Source organism: Rattus rattus, chromosome 15 (assembly GCF_011064425.1).
Source record: "Rattus rattus isolate New Zealand chromosome 15, Rrattus_CSIRO_v1, whole genome shotgun sequence".
Taxonomy (NCBI): domain Eukaryota; kingdom Metazoa; phylum Chordata; class Mammalia; order Rodentia; family Muridae; genus Rattus; species Rattus rattus.
This window is the reverse complement of record NC_046168.1, coordinates 57,715,405-57,730,176: the sequence shown is the minus strand read 5'-3', so window position 1 is coordinate 57,730,176 and position 14,772 is coordinate 57,715,405. Positions and strand designations below refer to the sequence as shown.

Genomic DNA, 14,772 nt, shown 5'->3' with positions numbered 1-14,772 from the left:
TCTTATTGCTCATTAGTGTAGGGATCTAGAACTGGGATTCTTTCTATGCCACCATCCATGGTTAGCAGAGACAAGCTGACCATTCTGATGACTTGACACGTTTCTGCCAGCCATTTCCCAGCATTGCTTGGTTCTCTCTTTCATTGCTTCTTTCACCAGGATGCCCCAGCTGAGCCACTAGTCAAGGCCCAGCAGTCTCGGCATCAGGTCCAGCGCTGGCTTCCACTGTCCCAGCTCTGGGATTGCTGCTCAGCAGGCCTCTGACCTCCTGCCTGCCCTGCTCTGGGGCTGGACTCACCGGTGCCTGTCAGCCCAGGAACAAAGGGCCTCCTGTTCCAACCCCCACCTGCTCACTCCTGGCTCCTGCCTGGTTCAAACGCAGCTTCCCCCTCCCCACCACAGATGCCCATCCCACCTCGATGTGTCCCACGCCTGATCAGCCATCTCCTCCCTGAACTGCCACGTCTCACCTCACGCCCCAGTCTTCACGCAGTCTGCATGGCCTCAACTCCTGTCCTGCTTGGCGCCTCACTGCTCACGTCCCACACGTCATCCCGCACTTTGTGGGATGGCCTTGGCCATCTCCACTGCACATGTCCTCCCAGCATCCACTCTACGATGGCTCAGCTGCACCTTCCTCAAACTGCACTGTTCTGTCTTTCTGGACGAGCAGTACTGGCGTGCCATCTCACCTGGTTCACTACGGATTCTCACACGGCCATCAGAATCCTCACAGTTCACTCAAACACTTTCACGCCAGGAACCTGTGCCTGCCAGGCAGCCACCTCGCTCTGAGGCCCGACTATATTCCAGCTCGACGCCATAAATTCCGCGAAGTTGAACAAGGATCGCGAAGGCTTCCGCCATTGAGTCCCGCTCTCCGTAACTTCGCACAGCAACAAATAGGTCGCCTTTGGTATGGGCCTGTAGTTTGATGGCTCACCGATATCGATCGTATGTTCGGTTGCCGACAGACCGTTACCACACCACCACCAGGCCTGTTCGGTCTCAGCCTGAAAAGGAGCCCCAGCACAGGCCAGCCTGCCCAGCCTGGCAACCCCATCCAGGTCAAACACAACTCAGCTTTGCCTCTGTCCTTTCTCCTTCTTGCAAGGCCTCCTGGCAAGCAAGACTGTCACGCCACCAGCAGGCATGCTCAATCCCACACACTTTTTGGGGTTCTGGGAACTGGAACTGCATGGCCATCTCAGAATCCCACCAAGAATTGGTGGCTTCTGGTGCTCTTTTCTCTCAGCCCTTTCATTATGGGCTTCATTGTGAGACACTGCCTCTTTGACAGAATCAGTCCACATCCTGGCACTGTGCCTGAACTCCTGCCTCCAGCCTGCTGCAGCCCACTCACACCTTCTCCATCATTCCACGCACACCACCTGCACTTTATCTTCCTCCAAAGAAAATGTACGAATTTAGAAGATTGTAACAATGAAAATAAGATCCGCTGTTGAAGCTGAAACCGTGATCTGCAGGTGTCAGTTACGTTCACAGTTTCGTTCTTGACCTGCACCACGTCGTTGTTCATCCAGTTTCATTATCACACTGAATCATCGTATTTTCCAAGCATCCTGCATTGCCCTGTAGATTCGCTCACGTATCCAGCCTGTCCGGTCAGCAGCTTGTTCACCGTATTCGTGCCGTTCAGCAGCCGATCTCCCGTGACCAGTTCTACCACGACCGCCAGCAGCTCACGTTTCGAACGCATAACCAGCCAGGATGGCGTCAGCCCTTCCGGGGTTCGTTCTCAATCCCAGTTCCTCTTTCGAACTTGACTTGTTTTCATAACCTGCACCCAGCCCAGAAACATATTTTAAATTATTTAGATTTGGTGTTATTGCTTTTCGTTCTGATTGGGTATTCTGTTTCAGAATCCTAGTTGGTGTGCATTTCTCTTCATACAAACTGTTCCATAATGGCAAAATACATGTTACCATTCTAAATGAAAGCATAGTGGAAGAAACACTTAGGCTTCAAAGCAGTACTCTAGAACCAGCTGGGACAGTAAACCAGCAGGAAACAGCGGACATCTGGGTGGATGGAGAGAATTTTGGGAAACAGTCAGAGGTGCGGTTTTGTAGCCACCTTGGGAACACTGAGGAGAGTGGACACATGACGAGGAGAGGAAACCAGACACATGGCTGAACCCCAGCTTAGAACAAAAGGGATACCATAGTTACAAGTCTCATCCGAGAACAAGCTAGCCCGTGACTTGCCACTTTAGTAGTTAAATATCAAGCAGTTAAAGGGTCATGGCCTCAGGGAACAAAGCAGCCTAGATGGAAAAAGCCCAGAAGTAAACTACACTGCTGATGCAAACCAAGAAATAGCCATGCAGGAAACCGATCGGGCTAAGGTTATCCTGGCCAAAGAGACCCATACACGAAACCCCAGTTTAACTCTTTCTTACTGTTTATTATGTGTAAAAATATGTTTCTGGGTATGCGCTAGTATCTGTGTAGGGTATGTGGTGCAGACTCCAGGAAACACCAAAAAGTCCAGAGAGAGTGCTGCACTGGTCTTAGCTGTGTTCATTGTCAAAGACACCATGACTGTGCTACCTATTAAAGACAACAATGGGGGTTGCTTACTGCTTGGAGAGGTTTAGGCCCATTATCCCCACTATACACACAGTTAGACACACAGGAACAGAGTTTACATCTGGATCTTTAGGCGGCAGGAAGAGACAGACTGGGCTTTAGAATGGCCGCTGTTTGAAAACCCTCCAAAGCCCCAGTGACACACTTCCTCCAATAAGGCCACATCACTAATCCTTCCTAATAGGGGCACTTCTTGGTGAGCAAACATTCAAACAGGAGCCCTTTTAGCCATTACATTCAAACTACCAGATCCCGTAGGGGTTGCCCCTAACGAAGTGCTGTAAGGGAGTCTTGAGGAATTCAATTCAAAATAAAAGACTACTCTGTGGGTAGGAAAAAAGTTTATTGGGAATGAACCTGGGACCTCTCAAGAGGGTGAGAATTGCAGCCCAACGGGGACAACCAGAATAGCTATCCAAAATGGACCCAAGTTATCTGTATCAAAGTAGGTTTTATAGGTTTCTAAAATGCTTAATGTAGATACCCTCCTCCCAGAAAATCTTCCTTTCTTAGGTAGGCCAGGGTCCCTGAGCAGGGCCTGCGCTGAGGAACTTTGACCCAGTCTGGCCAGGTTATAGGAAGTAGATATCTTTGATTTACCTGTGCAGATGACCCCTTAGGAGGAAAAAATGAAAACTTTTAGTTTTCTGATAAACAAGGTCCCCGAGACACAGGGGCTATGCTGGATAGTTTTGTGCCAGCTTGACACAAGCTAGAGTCAAGTTCCTGAAAGGAGGGAACTTCATTTGACAAAATGCCTCCATAAGATCTGTCTTTAAGAGTTAAGGGAGCAGGCCCCAGAGGGTGAGCTCTGGAGGGCTTGCCCTACCCCTCACAGAGCTGGTGCTAGAGACATGGCCTCTGCCCCTATCCCTATCCCTATCCCCACCCCTGCCTGGGCAACACGGGACAGCTGGCTCTGGTGGTATGGGCACAGGAGAACTGGCCTCACTCCTGGCTGGTTGTAGCATTCAGAAGAACAGCCAAACACCTTTTTACCTTGGCAGTGTGGTAGAACTGGTCCTGGTGGTGTAACAGGAGAGCTGGCTCTGGTGGTGTGGGTGCAGGAGAGTGGCTGCTGCAGGCAGGAGCTGGGCCTGCCTCCCTGGGGCAAAAGTAGAAGAGATGGTCTCCAGTGGCACAGATGCAGGTGTGAGCAGAAAGACTCCACTTGAAGCACCCAGGCCCAGATCCAGGACTTGAGCTGGTTCAAGGCCAACATCTACCGAGCCATGAACTGCTGGGTTGCATGAAGGGGGCCAGTCCCACAGACCAAAGCTGCAGGATCTTCATGACAGGAACTACAGGATGCCCAGAGAAGTCCCAGTGAGGATTCAGTGCTGATAAGCGAGCAGAAGGTGGGGAGGCTTTGAACCAGACGACCACCACTGCAGTGAACATTTTGCAGAGTAAAGCTGAAACAAGTAAAAGGCTGTACCGTGTGACATACACACCACAGATTCCACAGTGAGAACACAGCTTCAACAGCTAGATGTTATTTCTTATTTTCATTTTATTTTTAATCTTCTAAATTTTATTTGTTTTTCTTTTTGGGTGGGAGTTTGCAGATAGAGGAGGGAAGATAGGTGGGATGGGTGCAGGATGATGAAATTCATGAAGAATCAATAAAAAAATTTTAATCCAGCTGTAAAGGCATTTTTCATAGTGACTGATGAAGAAGGGCCCAGGGCTGTGGTGGGCGATGAACCTGATTCTATAGCCGAACAGGGTGAGCAAACATGAGGAACAAACTAGCAAAGCAGCATTCCTTTATGGCTTCTGCATCAACTCCTGCCTCCAGGTGCCCTGTCTTCCTTCAGCGGTGGACTGGAAGCGGAAACGTAGCCAGATTCTGTGGGAAAGTCGATTTGATGGTGTTTTTGCTGGGGGCAAGTGTGTGAAAGTGGACACAGGTGTGAGAAGTGACACAGGTGTGAAAGGCTCAGGCAAATGCATAGAAGGAGCGTTTCCCTGAAGCAGACACAGGAGAGTAAGCAGCACATGAAAGGACATGATGAAGGATTCTTTATTAACAACACACGTGTATTGGTCCGCCTTTTCATTGCATAGTTGAGTTTCATTTATTTGGGGACTCACAGAGAGAAATGCACCAAAAAACTTCTGGAGGTATGTGCAGTTTGCTGCAGCTTCAAAGAACTCAGGCTGATTGGATGCGTGCTGAGGCAAGACCAGCTGCTGAGGCAAGGTAACGTGGAGGACCGTGGATGTTTGGAGGTATAAATAGGACTCCACAGAATGATGGAGAGAGAGCTTGGCTTGCTAGTACAGCTAGGTGTGCACACTTATAAAGTCTCACATCTTCACTTGTCAGCCTGCCCAACAGTGTGTGAATATCAGGCGTGGGTCTGTGGGATTGAAATAAATCAAGTACACAGATCACCAGTTTTCAGCGAGTGCCACCAAGGCTTTTACTGAGATCTCCTTATATACCCCAGGCAAAAGCCAGGGAAAACAACAAGGCAGGTGAAAAATCCCCAACAAAAAAACAGGAAAAGTCTGTGTGGTGAAAGTTCCCCAATCAGGGGCATAAACAACTTCTTTAACAACAACAAGCAGGAAGGCTCAGTGGGGAAGAAGGGAATTGTCATGGAAAAATCAGCCCCAAATCAGGGGCTAGCAGCTTCCGAGGTGTAAACAATTTCTTGCTATAACAGGCTAAAAAAGGCTCATCGGGGGGAGGAAACACTTGCAGGGCCCAACATTAAGCTGATCTTTTGCTTCCTGAGAGGCACAGCCAAGAACTTCTGGTGTTCTTGCTGGTCCCTTCTGCTGACTCAAGTCTAAGCTAATGCCTCGCTATCTCTGCTAGGTTGTGTGTCTTAGCTAGGTTTACTGCTGTGCACAGACACCATGACCAAGGCACTCTGATAAGGACAACATTTGGTGGGGCTTGCCCAGGTTCAGAGATTCAGTCCGTTATTATCAAAGGCAGGAATGTGGGCAGCATCCAGGCAGGCATGGTGGAGGCAGAACTGAGAGAGTTCTACATCTTCATCTGAAGGCTGCTGATGGAAGACCGACTTCCAGGCAGCTAGGATGAGGGTCTTTTAGCCCCCAAACCCACGGTGACACACCTACTCCAACAAGGCCACACCTCCTAATACCCTCCCCTGGGCAGAGTATACAAATATCACAGTCATGTCACAGCTATTTGCTAGCCCAATCCCTCTGAACTGCACTGTTGGTGTATTGGTGAGGTGTTTGTAGTGGATCGAGCATGCTATCTGCTAACCTGTGAACTGAACTGCTAATTTCCAAACAACACAGACAGGAGGTTGCTCTAAAGAACCTTTTCTAAACAGGGCCCAACCCTCCGTTCCCCCACCGCCATCCTTTCTTTTTCACTACCCGGTGGTGTGGTTGGCTACAAGGAGGTTAAAGCATCTAAGAACTATCATTAAAATAGGTTTTAAACAATTAAAATTACAGTGCACTACTAGCGTGTAAAGTTGAATAGACTTTTTCTTCACCAACTTTTTTGGTCATGGTGTTTCATTGCAACGATAGAAATCCCCAAGACACAGGGTTTCTGAGAAGGCTGTGTGTTAACTTTCATGGCCATCAGCCCTAGGTCTGATAGCCATTCAAGGGTAAGCCATCTTAGAACCCGACATGGCGTAGCTGGTGCAGGGAACCCAACTGGAGTCCTGTAAAAATAAGAAGCATCCAGCTGCCCAGCCACTTCTCCATCCTCACAGGTAAACTTGTAAATAGGAATCTAGGAAGCAAAACAAATTGCTGGAAAAACCCACACCCTGAAGGCAGCCAATCAGAAGCTGCCCTGCCACCCTGGCCAAAACCCAAGAACAGTCAGTCAGCAACAGTCTCCCCAGGCCCCAAAGTAAAGATTCTGCAAAGTGTCCAAGCCCTAGCCAATCCAGAGACGACCTAGAGATGACCCAACAATCAAGTTAAGGTCATCTTCCCCCACCCTGAGTTCCCTCAATGTCTTTAAATTATGCCTGTGAAAGCTCACCCTGGTCTTCAATTCTGATGGTTGGTGGACCCCTGCAGGCTGGATTTCTGCAGAATAAGTTCTCTTTGCTTTTGCATCCTAATTGAGTGTAGGGTATCACTACTCTTCAGTGAATCCTGGACCCTTTCAAAAGCAAACAACTGAAAGCGAGTTCGTCTACAAAGTTTCTCCGAGTTTTCCTTTTTATCATTTTTTCCTTTTAACTTCACAACCTTTAAGGGGATTGTCAAGTCAGGGATAAGTACGAAGCTATGTTAACATTTGCTGCAGTTTTATTTAGAATGTCATTTGAAAATGTTCTGTCAGCGTAAAAGTCAGTGTCTCACACAATGGTAGGCAGAAAAGCGCTCATCCAAGCCCATAGTAAGAAGGGCTGAGAAGAGCTGCCAGGAGATACCAATTTTAGTTGTCCAGATTAGGTTCTGAGATGTGGCCATGCCGTGAAGGATTAAGTTCAGTTCCCAGAACCCACATCAGGCAATCTCACAACACTGTAAATCCAGCTCAGGAACTCTACTCCTTCTTCTGGCCTCCAAAGGGCACTCGTGCATATGACAAGAATGACTAGACACATAGACTTTAAAAAATTACAAACTAATAATTCTTTTTTCTCCCCAGGACAGAGTCACTCTTTTTAAGTCAGGGTTTCTCTTTTGAGACAGTTTTCTCTTTCAAGACAGGGTTTTGGTACAGCCTTAGCTATGCTGGAATTCATTCTACATCAGGCTGGCCTTCAACATACAGTAATCTGTCTGCTGCCTGCCTCTGCCTCCCTGAGTTCTGGGATTAGGCATGTGCTACCACCACTGGGCAAAAACGTAATAATTCTTACTAACTTCCCTTTACTTCTATATAAGCTGCAGAATAATGCCAGCACACACACTTCATCCCATTTCTTTGTCTGTTTTTATTTAGGCTTTTTTGAGATAGAGTCTTTAGCCCAGGATGATTTAAGCCTCCACCTCTGTCATGGTAAGTTCACAGGAGAGCATACATAGACCTTAACGTTGACTAGAAGGTCTTTGTTTACTGTGGTGACCTAAGAGGTTTCCCAAATCATGTAACCCCAGGCCTTACCACTGTTGGTCTTTTTAAGCACAAAACTGCATTCCAGGTTGACACGTTAGTTAACAAGACTAGTTAGCAAGAAGGAAAGGACAGAGGCCAAAAGCAAGGTTAGGTATGTTTAGGGACTTTCCCAGACTCATCCTGGACCAGTGACTTAGTCTTTGATTCCGTTATGTCCACGAGAACTAGGTCTTTGTTCCTGTTGGTTCCGAGGCCTGAATGATGTTTTTTATTTCCCGATGTCAGTTGCACAAGTGTGAAGTCAAAAACCACTTGTGGTTGTCAGTCCCTCACCTCCGTCCTCCTGTCTAAGTTCTGGGAATAGAACTCAGGTTGCCAGGCTGGGCTACAAGGGTCTTTCCCCACAGCTGTTTCACTGGCCCTAAGAACTCTTTTCATTATTTGTTTTTGTAATACTAAGAGTCGAGCTAAGGCCCTGTGTACTTTTACTTGGGAATTACTGTACTTGGCACTGTTTTCACTTCAGGGCTATATAATTAATATCGTGATAATACTGGCTCTGAATGTCTTTCCTAACACTCATTTTTTTTTTTTTTTTTTTCCGGAGCTGGGACCAGACCTTCAGGCCTCGCGCTTCTAGGCAAGCGCTCTACCACTGAGCTAAATCAACCCCTCTAACACTCATTTCTTTTATTTATTTATTTATTCATTTATTTATTTTTGGTCTCCTTCTCTATGCCCCTAAACTCTAATGGGGTTTCCAAAATGTACCAAGCTGGACTTCAACTCTAGGCAAGCCTTGTTAATTTGCATCCTTTAACCCCAGACCCATCAGTGCTGGTTATTACCAGCATGTGCCCTCATGCTCAAAAGTTAAGACTTTTTTTTCCCAGTCTAGTGATCACTCATGACTTTAATCCCACTACCTGAGAGGGAGGCAGGCGGATTTCTGTGAGTTTGAGGATGGCCTGATGTACACAGTGAGTTGAAACAGCTAGGACTAGAGAGACTCTGTCCCCAAAAACAAACAAAACAAAACAAAACAAAACAAAAAACAAAGCAAAACAAAATCTAGGCCTAGCTAAAAAAACATGATTTGGGAGGCAGATAAAAGTGGCGTAAAGAACTGGGCCTGCACTGGCACGACATTTCCCTCTCCGGAGGCCTGGCATCCCCGGTGATAAGCATCGAAGGGTAAATGATTGGATGCAGGAATGAATGAGACACATGTAAGCAGTAACAGGATTAACCAGTCTGTGGCAGCAGCAGACACTGTACGGGTCAAATATCAAGTTGGCCACGCCCTTCGGGAAGCCGTGATCCGAAGCTACTGTTTGTTGCCTAAGGAACGCACGGAGCCCGCCTGATGACGCTAATCAGCTGACGACATCTGCGTCCCAACGTCGAAACAAATGCGGCCATATTGCCCCTCTGGCGGCCACCGTACGGACTTGACTGACAAGGTGGCGGGCGCGCTCGGACGACCCGAACAGGCGCAGCCATACTTCCCGGAACGTATGGTCTCCGCTGTCTTACGGACTCGATGGTCAAGATGGCGGCGACAGGGAGACATTCGAGGCTCTAGATGGGCGACCTATTTGTTTGCTGCTAAGCGGTCGCGCCAGGCGTGGGGAGTGAGAGTGCGGGACCGCGGAGGCGGGACCAGTGGCGGAAGTAGTTGCGGGTGCCTTTGCTACCGCGGTCGAGGGGCTTGTTCAGCTTCGCGGGTTGCTGCGCGGGGTCCAGAGAGGGTGCTCTGTGAGCGGAGATATGGTGAGTACCTGGTCGGATCGGGGTTCAGAGGCAGAGGTCGGAGGGGTTGGCAACCGCTGCCTATTGGCAGGCGCACGGGGTTCCTGGCGAGCTGTGTGCCCAGTCTCTGGGCCGGTGAGTGAAGGGGTGTGATGAGGTTTGAGGTGAACCATCTGTGAGTTCTTTGATGAACCGTTGTAGGGGGTCCGTAGTGGAAGTTCAGTGGGGACTCCAGATGGCAGTTTTGTGGGAAACCTTCACGCGAAGTACCTTCGTCAGAGAGATAAGGACTTGGCCATAAATGTATTTGCACAGGCTCTGGAGAACCGTCATTGGGGGTGGGGTCCACGAGCTAAGTTATAGACACTTGTGGGAAGTCGGGATGGGACGACAGCAGAATAAATTTAAGTGCTCTCCGTGTAGAACTCTTGAATGGGACAGTTTGGTTGAGTGTATGCGCTGAGCAGTCAGATGACAGGATGTGACAGTGTGATGGGAGGTCTGAGTGATGGGGAAGTAGAACGCAAAGTAATGGAGGCCCAGGCTGGGTGAGGAGGGTCTGGGTGAACTATAACGGAAGGCTAACAGGAAGTCCGAAGACACAGTTGAATTTGTGGCTAACCACGGTGGAGCTGTGGGGGGAATTAAAAAGCCATCATGGGGTGGGTCTCACAGGAAGGGATGGCTCAATTTAACCTCCAGATGCTGGGGAGGACAGCAAGTCTGAGAATGGGAGAAGCAGCCCCATCTACCATCTGTTCAAACCGGACATCAATTGCTTCATGATGTGAGTTGAGGAGAAGCAGGTGGGCTGATGCCTGGCAGGGGCGGGAACCCAGTGAAACAGACCCACCTCATCTCCACCACTTGCTCCTATTCTATGCAGTGGATGCTGACAACTGCAACAGGCTGGTTTCATGGGGACTGCATCCGCATCACCGAGAAGATAACCCAAGGCCATCAAGGAATAGTACTATCATGAGGAGTGCCGGTGAGGAGGCTTGTGCATGGGCAGTGAAGGAGGTGGGCTCCAAGAGATGAAAGGCGGCTGTAATGGGAGGATCTGGGTGATAATGGTGTCCTGTGTGGCCAGGTGATCGTTGGTCTGTGGTGAATTGGAAAAGGCCAGCTCAATGTGAACAATTGTGGAAGATCCCAAAGGAAGGGGCAGCTCTCCCATAGCATGAGCTGGTCAAGTAGGTGGGGCAGGAAAAGAGAAAGAGGTTCTGGGACCATTCAAACCTCTCCTCCAAACCCACCTTGGCTCCACTCTTTGCCTCACAGAGAAGGACCCGAAGCTGGAGATTCGTTACCGCCACAAAAAGTGCCGGGAGAGGGATGGCAGTGAGCGGGACAGCAGTGAGCCCCGGGATGAGGGAGGAGGGCGCAAGAGGCCTGCTTCAGATCAGAACTGCAGCGCTTGGGCAGGGTCAGGGACGGGGTTGGGGCCATGCTTGCTCGGGGCTCTGCGCCCCACAAATCTTCTCCCACAGCCCTTGGTGGCCACACCTAGTGGGTGAGTAGCCACAGTGCTCAGGTGGGTGAAAGTTCTGCTTTGGGCCTCATCTGTATCCTCATCTCTACCCTGGATACTGTCTCCTAGCATCACCAGCAACAGCAGCAGCAGCAGCAGCAAATCAAACGGTCAGCTCGGATGTGTGGTGAGTGTGAGGCATGCCGACGCACTGAGGACTGTGGCCACTGTGACTTCTGCCGTGACATGAAGAAGTTTGGGGGCCCCAACAAGATCCGGCAGAAGTGCCGGCTTCGCCAGTGTCAGCTGCGGGCACGGGTGAGCATGGGCAGAGCTGGGCAAGATCAGATAGGAGAGCATGGCAGGGAGGCTCAAGTAGGGCTGCTTGAGCTACAAATAAGAAAGTACAGGTGGGGGCGGAGCTTGGTTATGTTCAGACATGTGGGAGGGGCCTAGCGAGTTCAGGGGAAAGCTGGGGGGGGGGAGGGGAAGGAATGATAGCTTTAGGTTGTCAAGCATGCCAGGACACATCGGGGTAGGATGGAGCATATCTGTGGTGAGGGGAGGGGAAAACTGCATTTGTTAGACCAGGCAAGGCCAGGGTAAGTAAATGGGGTTAGGACAGGGAAGCCCTTTATTTTCCTGGGGCTGACCTAGGCCTTCCTCCTGCGCACAGGAATCGTACAAGTACTTCCCTTCCTCGGTGAGTCCAGCCCCCCAGGGCGGGGCAGGGCTGCGGGCAGGGCGGTCAGGGCCAGTCCTGAGATTCTGCCCCGCAGCTCTCGCCGGTGACACCCTCAGAGGCCCTGCCAAGGCCCCGCCGGCCACCACCCACTCAACAGCAGCCACAGCAATCCCAGAAGCTGGGGCGTATCCGTGAAGATGAGGGGACAGTGTTGTCATCAGTGGTTAAGGAGCCACCAGAGGCTACAGCAACACCTGAGCCACTCTCAGATGAGGACCTAGCACTGGACCCTGATCTGTACCAGGATTTCTGTGCTGGGGCCTTTGATGATCACGGCCTAGTGAGTAACAGGGTCATCCTGTGGTGGGGAGGAAGGGGAGAGGGCGAAGTCGTAGAATGGGGAGGGGGCCAGAGGGCGAACAGGCTGCTTGGGAAATGAGCAGCAGGTGTGGTCACGAGTCATCAGGTGGGTCAGCGCATGCCCTGCTTGCAGCCATGGATGAGTGACGCAGAAGAGTCCCCGTTCCTGGATCCTGCACTGAGGAAGCGGGCAGTAAAAGTGAAGCATGTGAAACGTCGAGAGAAGAAGTCTGAGAAGAAGGTGATGGAGAGGGTAAAATGGGCGTTAAAGGAAGAGGATGGCGCGGGGAGGGAGGTGGAGACAGCCAGACATCTGGGGCCTTGGAGAGGCAGACAAGGTCTGAGGCTGACCTCTGTGGAAGCCTGACATGACGTGGCTTGCCCTTTAGAAGGAGGAGAGATACAAACGGCACCGACAGAAGCAGAAACATAAAGACAAGTGGAAACACCCAGAGAGGGCCGATGCCAAGGACCCTGCGTCTCTACCGCAGTGCCTGGGACCTGGCTGTGTGCGCGCCGCCCAGCCTGGGTCCAAGTATTGTTCAGATGACTGTGGCATGAAGCTGGCAGCCAAGTGAGTCTTCCCTGGGGCACTGAGGGGTCAGGAAGTACAGAGTAGGGGACGGCCAGACTTCCCTCCGTATACCTACAGTTAGTTGTCTAGGTACTGTTCAATCAAAACCCCATGGGCACACTATGCAGTCCCCTCCCCACTTCCTACCCTCCAGTCACTCAGCCTTGAACCTGTTTGGGTGGCCCATCATTCACTGTCCCTTGGTCAGCTCACTCCCTGCTTCTGGTGCCTCTCTGCCTGCACCTCACTGTCTCCCTGCAGCCGAATCTATGAGATCCTCCCCCAGCGAATCCAGCAATGGCAGCAAAGCCCCTGCATCGCCGAAGAGCACGGCAAGAAGCTCCTTGAACGGATCCGCCGTGAGCAGCAGAGCGCCCGCACCCGCCTCCAGGAAATGGAGCGCAGATTCCACGAGCTTGAGGCCATCATCCTTCGTGCTAAGCAGCAAGCTGTGCGAGAGGACGAGGAGGTAAAGACGCGGTAGAGTGGGCAGGACCCGGTATGGCGTCCTGCCTGGCCTCATCGTTCCTTTCGACCTATGCAGAACAATGAGAATGACAGCGATGACACCGATCTGCAGATCTTCTGTGTCTCCTGTGGGCATCCCATCAACCCCCGAGTTGCCTTGCGTCACATGGAGCGCTGCTATGCTAAGGTCAGAGGCTAAGGGAGTGGATGGCCGGGGTTATCTATGGGCCCACAGGGACCGATCGGTTGCTTGGGTGGTGTCATGAGAGGGCACCCAACTTCCTTTTATCTGTGTTCATCCTTCCAGTATGAGAGCCAGACATCCTTTGGGTCCATGTACCCCACACGCATTGAGGGGTGAGTAAGGATGCCGTGTGGAGTAGGAGCAGGGTGGTGAGGGTGGGGTGGGAAATAGGATTATGTGTGGAACTGGGGCCTTTGACGTGTTCTTGGAGCTACTCAAGGCCACCTCCTGTGTTAATCCCACAGGGCTACCCGACTCTTCTGTGATGTCTACAATCCTCAGAGCAAAACATACTGTAAGAGGCTCCAGGTGCTATGTCCTGAGCACTCACGGGACCCCAAAGTAAGGTTTTTCCTCAAACCCCCTGCGTCCTGTCCTACCCTGCTTCACGTCTCACACCCATTCGTTCTTTTCCTCCCTTCTTCCTTCTCTTTTCCTGTCAGCTTCCGTTCCCGCCCTTTCTGTTTAACCATCCCCCACGCCTACCCTTTTGTCCCCTGACTCCCCTCACCTGCTCACACCTGCCTTGCTGTCTCTGCAGGTGCCAGCTGATGAGGTCTGTGGGTGTCCACTTGTACGCGATGTCTTTGAGCTTACAGGTGACTTCTGCCGCCTGCCCAAGCGCCAGTGTAATCGCCATTACTGCTGGGAGAAGCTTCGGCGTGCAGAAGTGGACTTGGAGCGCGTGCGGGTGGTAGGTTTAACACTGGGGTAACCAGAGTCCCGGGCTCTGGGAGCTGCTTCTCATGCTTCCCTCCACTTCCTCGGCAGTGGTACAAGCTGGACGAGCTGTTTGAGCAGGAACGTAATGTTCGCACAGCCATGACCAACAGAGCAGGATTGCTTGCCCTGATGCTGCACCAAACCATCCAACACGATCCACTTACTACCGACCTTCGCTCTAGTGCTGACCGCTGAAAGTCACCAGCCCAGAGCCTCTCAGCCCTGCATTCAGTCAGGGAGGGGCTCTGCATTTCAGCTCGCTCTTCCTCCGTTCATCTGTTTATTCTACCACCCTTAGTTTTCTTCTTACCATCCACGTTTTGGCTTCTGTTTGCCCTTATCAGTAGGGTCTCTGCTTTCCCTTTGTCTGTCTCCTCTCCATAGTCAGTGCTGGGTGAAAGTCAAGTTTACTCAGCCTTGCCTATACCCTCCCCCAAAATAAACAGGTTTTGTTAATAAAATTTTGAACAAGAATATCTTTCGATAGTCTCCACTTTCAGTTGTGGTCCCAAACCCAGGACAAGGTAGCTGTACTTAGGCTGTGGGAAATGTGCAGGCTGGGAGTACTGAGCTGACCCATCCTGTCCTCCCTTTGGCTATGAGAGTATGACCTGTTTGAGGGAAGTCCAATCATCAGGCCCCTGTGTTGGTATAATGGTATCCTGTCAGCACTGTGAAAGTCCTGCTAAGCAGGCTGTGATTAGTGAGGCCTGTGAGGGTGGGTGTAGGAAGCACACAAAATGGAGTCAGCTAAAGCAACACGGGGTTAGCTTGGTTTATTCTCCACTGCTCTTCCACGAGTCAAAGCGTTGACTCATTATCTTGGGTGGCTCAGAGTGTCCTAGGCCCTTGTG

At 50.8% G+C, this 14,772-nt stretch overlaps 1 protein-coding gene across 1 annotated transcript in view; it reads left to right on the top strand.

Annotated features, from left to right (window-relative positions):
* The window catches only part of Cxxc1 (CXXC finger protein 1), a 17,504-nt gene extending 3,110 nt beyond the window's left edge, over window positions 1–14,394 (top strand). Inside the window, exons 6-16 of the mRNA XM_032885809.1 lie at window positions 11,006–11,182; window positions 11,541–11,567; window positions 11,644–11,889; window positions 12,043–12,162; window positions 12,299–12,483; window positions 12,745–12,952; window positions 13,028–13,138; window positions 13,259–13,308; window positions 13,441–13,537; window positions 13,737–13,889; window positions 13,967–14,394. Of these exons, the coding sequence (XP_032741700.1) occupies window positions 11,006–11,182; window positions 11,541–11,567; window positions 11,644–11,889; window positions 12,043–12,162; window positions 12,299–12,483; window positions 12,745–12,952; window positions 13,028–13,138; window positions 13,259–13,308; window positions 13,441–13,537; window positions 13,737–13,889; window positions 13,967–14,113 (1,521 nt within the window). The 3' untranslated portion in view covers window positions 14,114–14,394. The remainder of the gene's footprint in view (window positions 1–11,005; window positions 11,183–11,540; window positions 11,568–11,643; window positions 11,890–12,042; window positions 12,163–12,298; window positions 12,484–12,744; window positions 12,953–13,027; window positions 13,139–13,258; window positions 13,309–13,440; window positions 13,538–13,736; window positions 13,890–13,966) is intronic.
* Window positions 14,395–14,772: the final 378 nt, after the last annotated feature.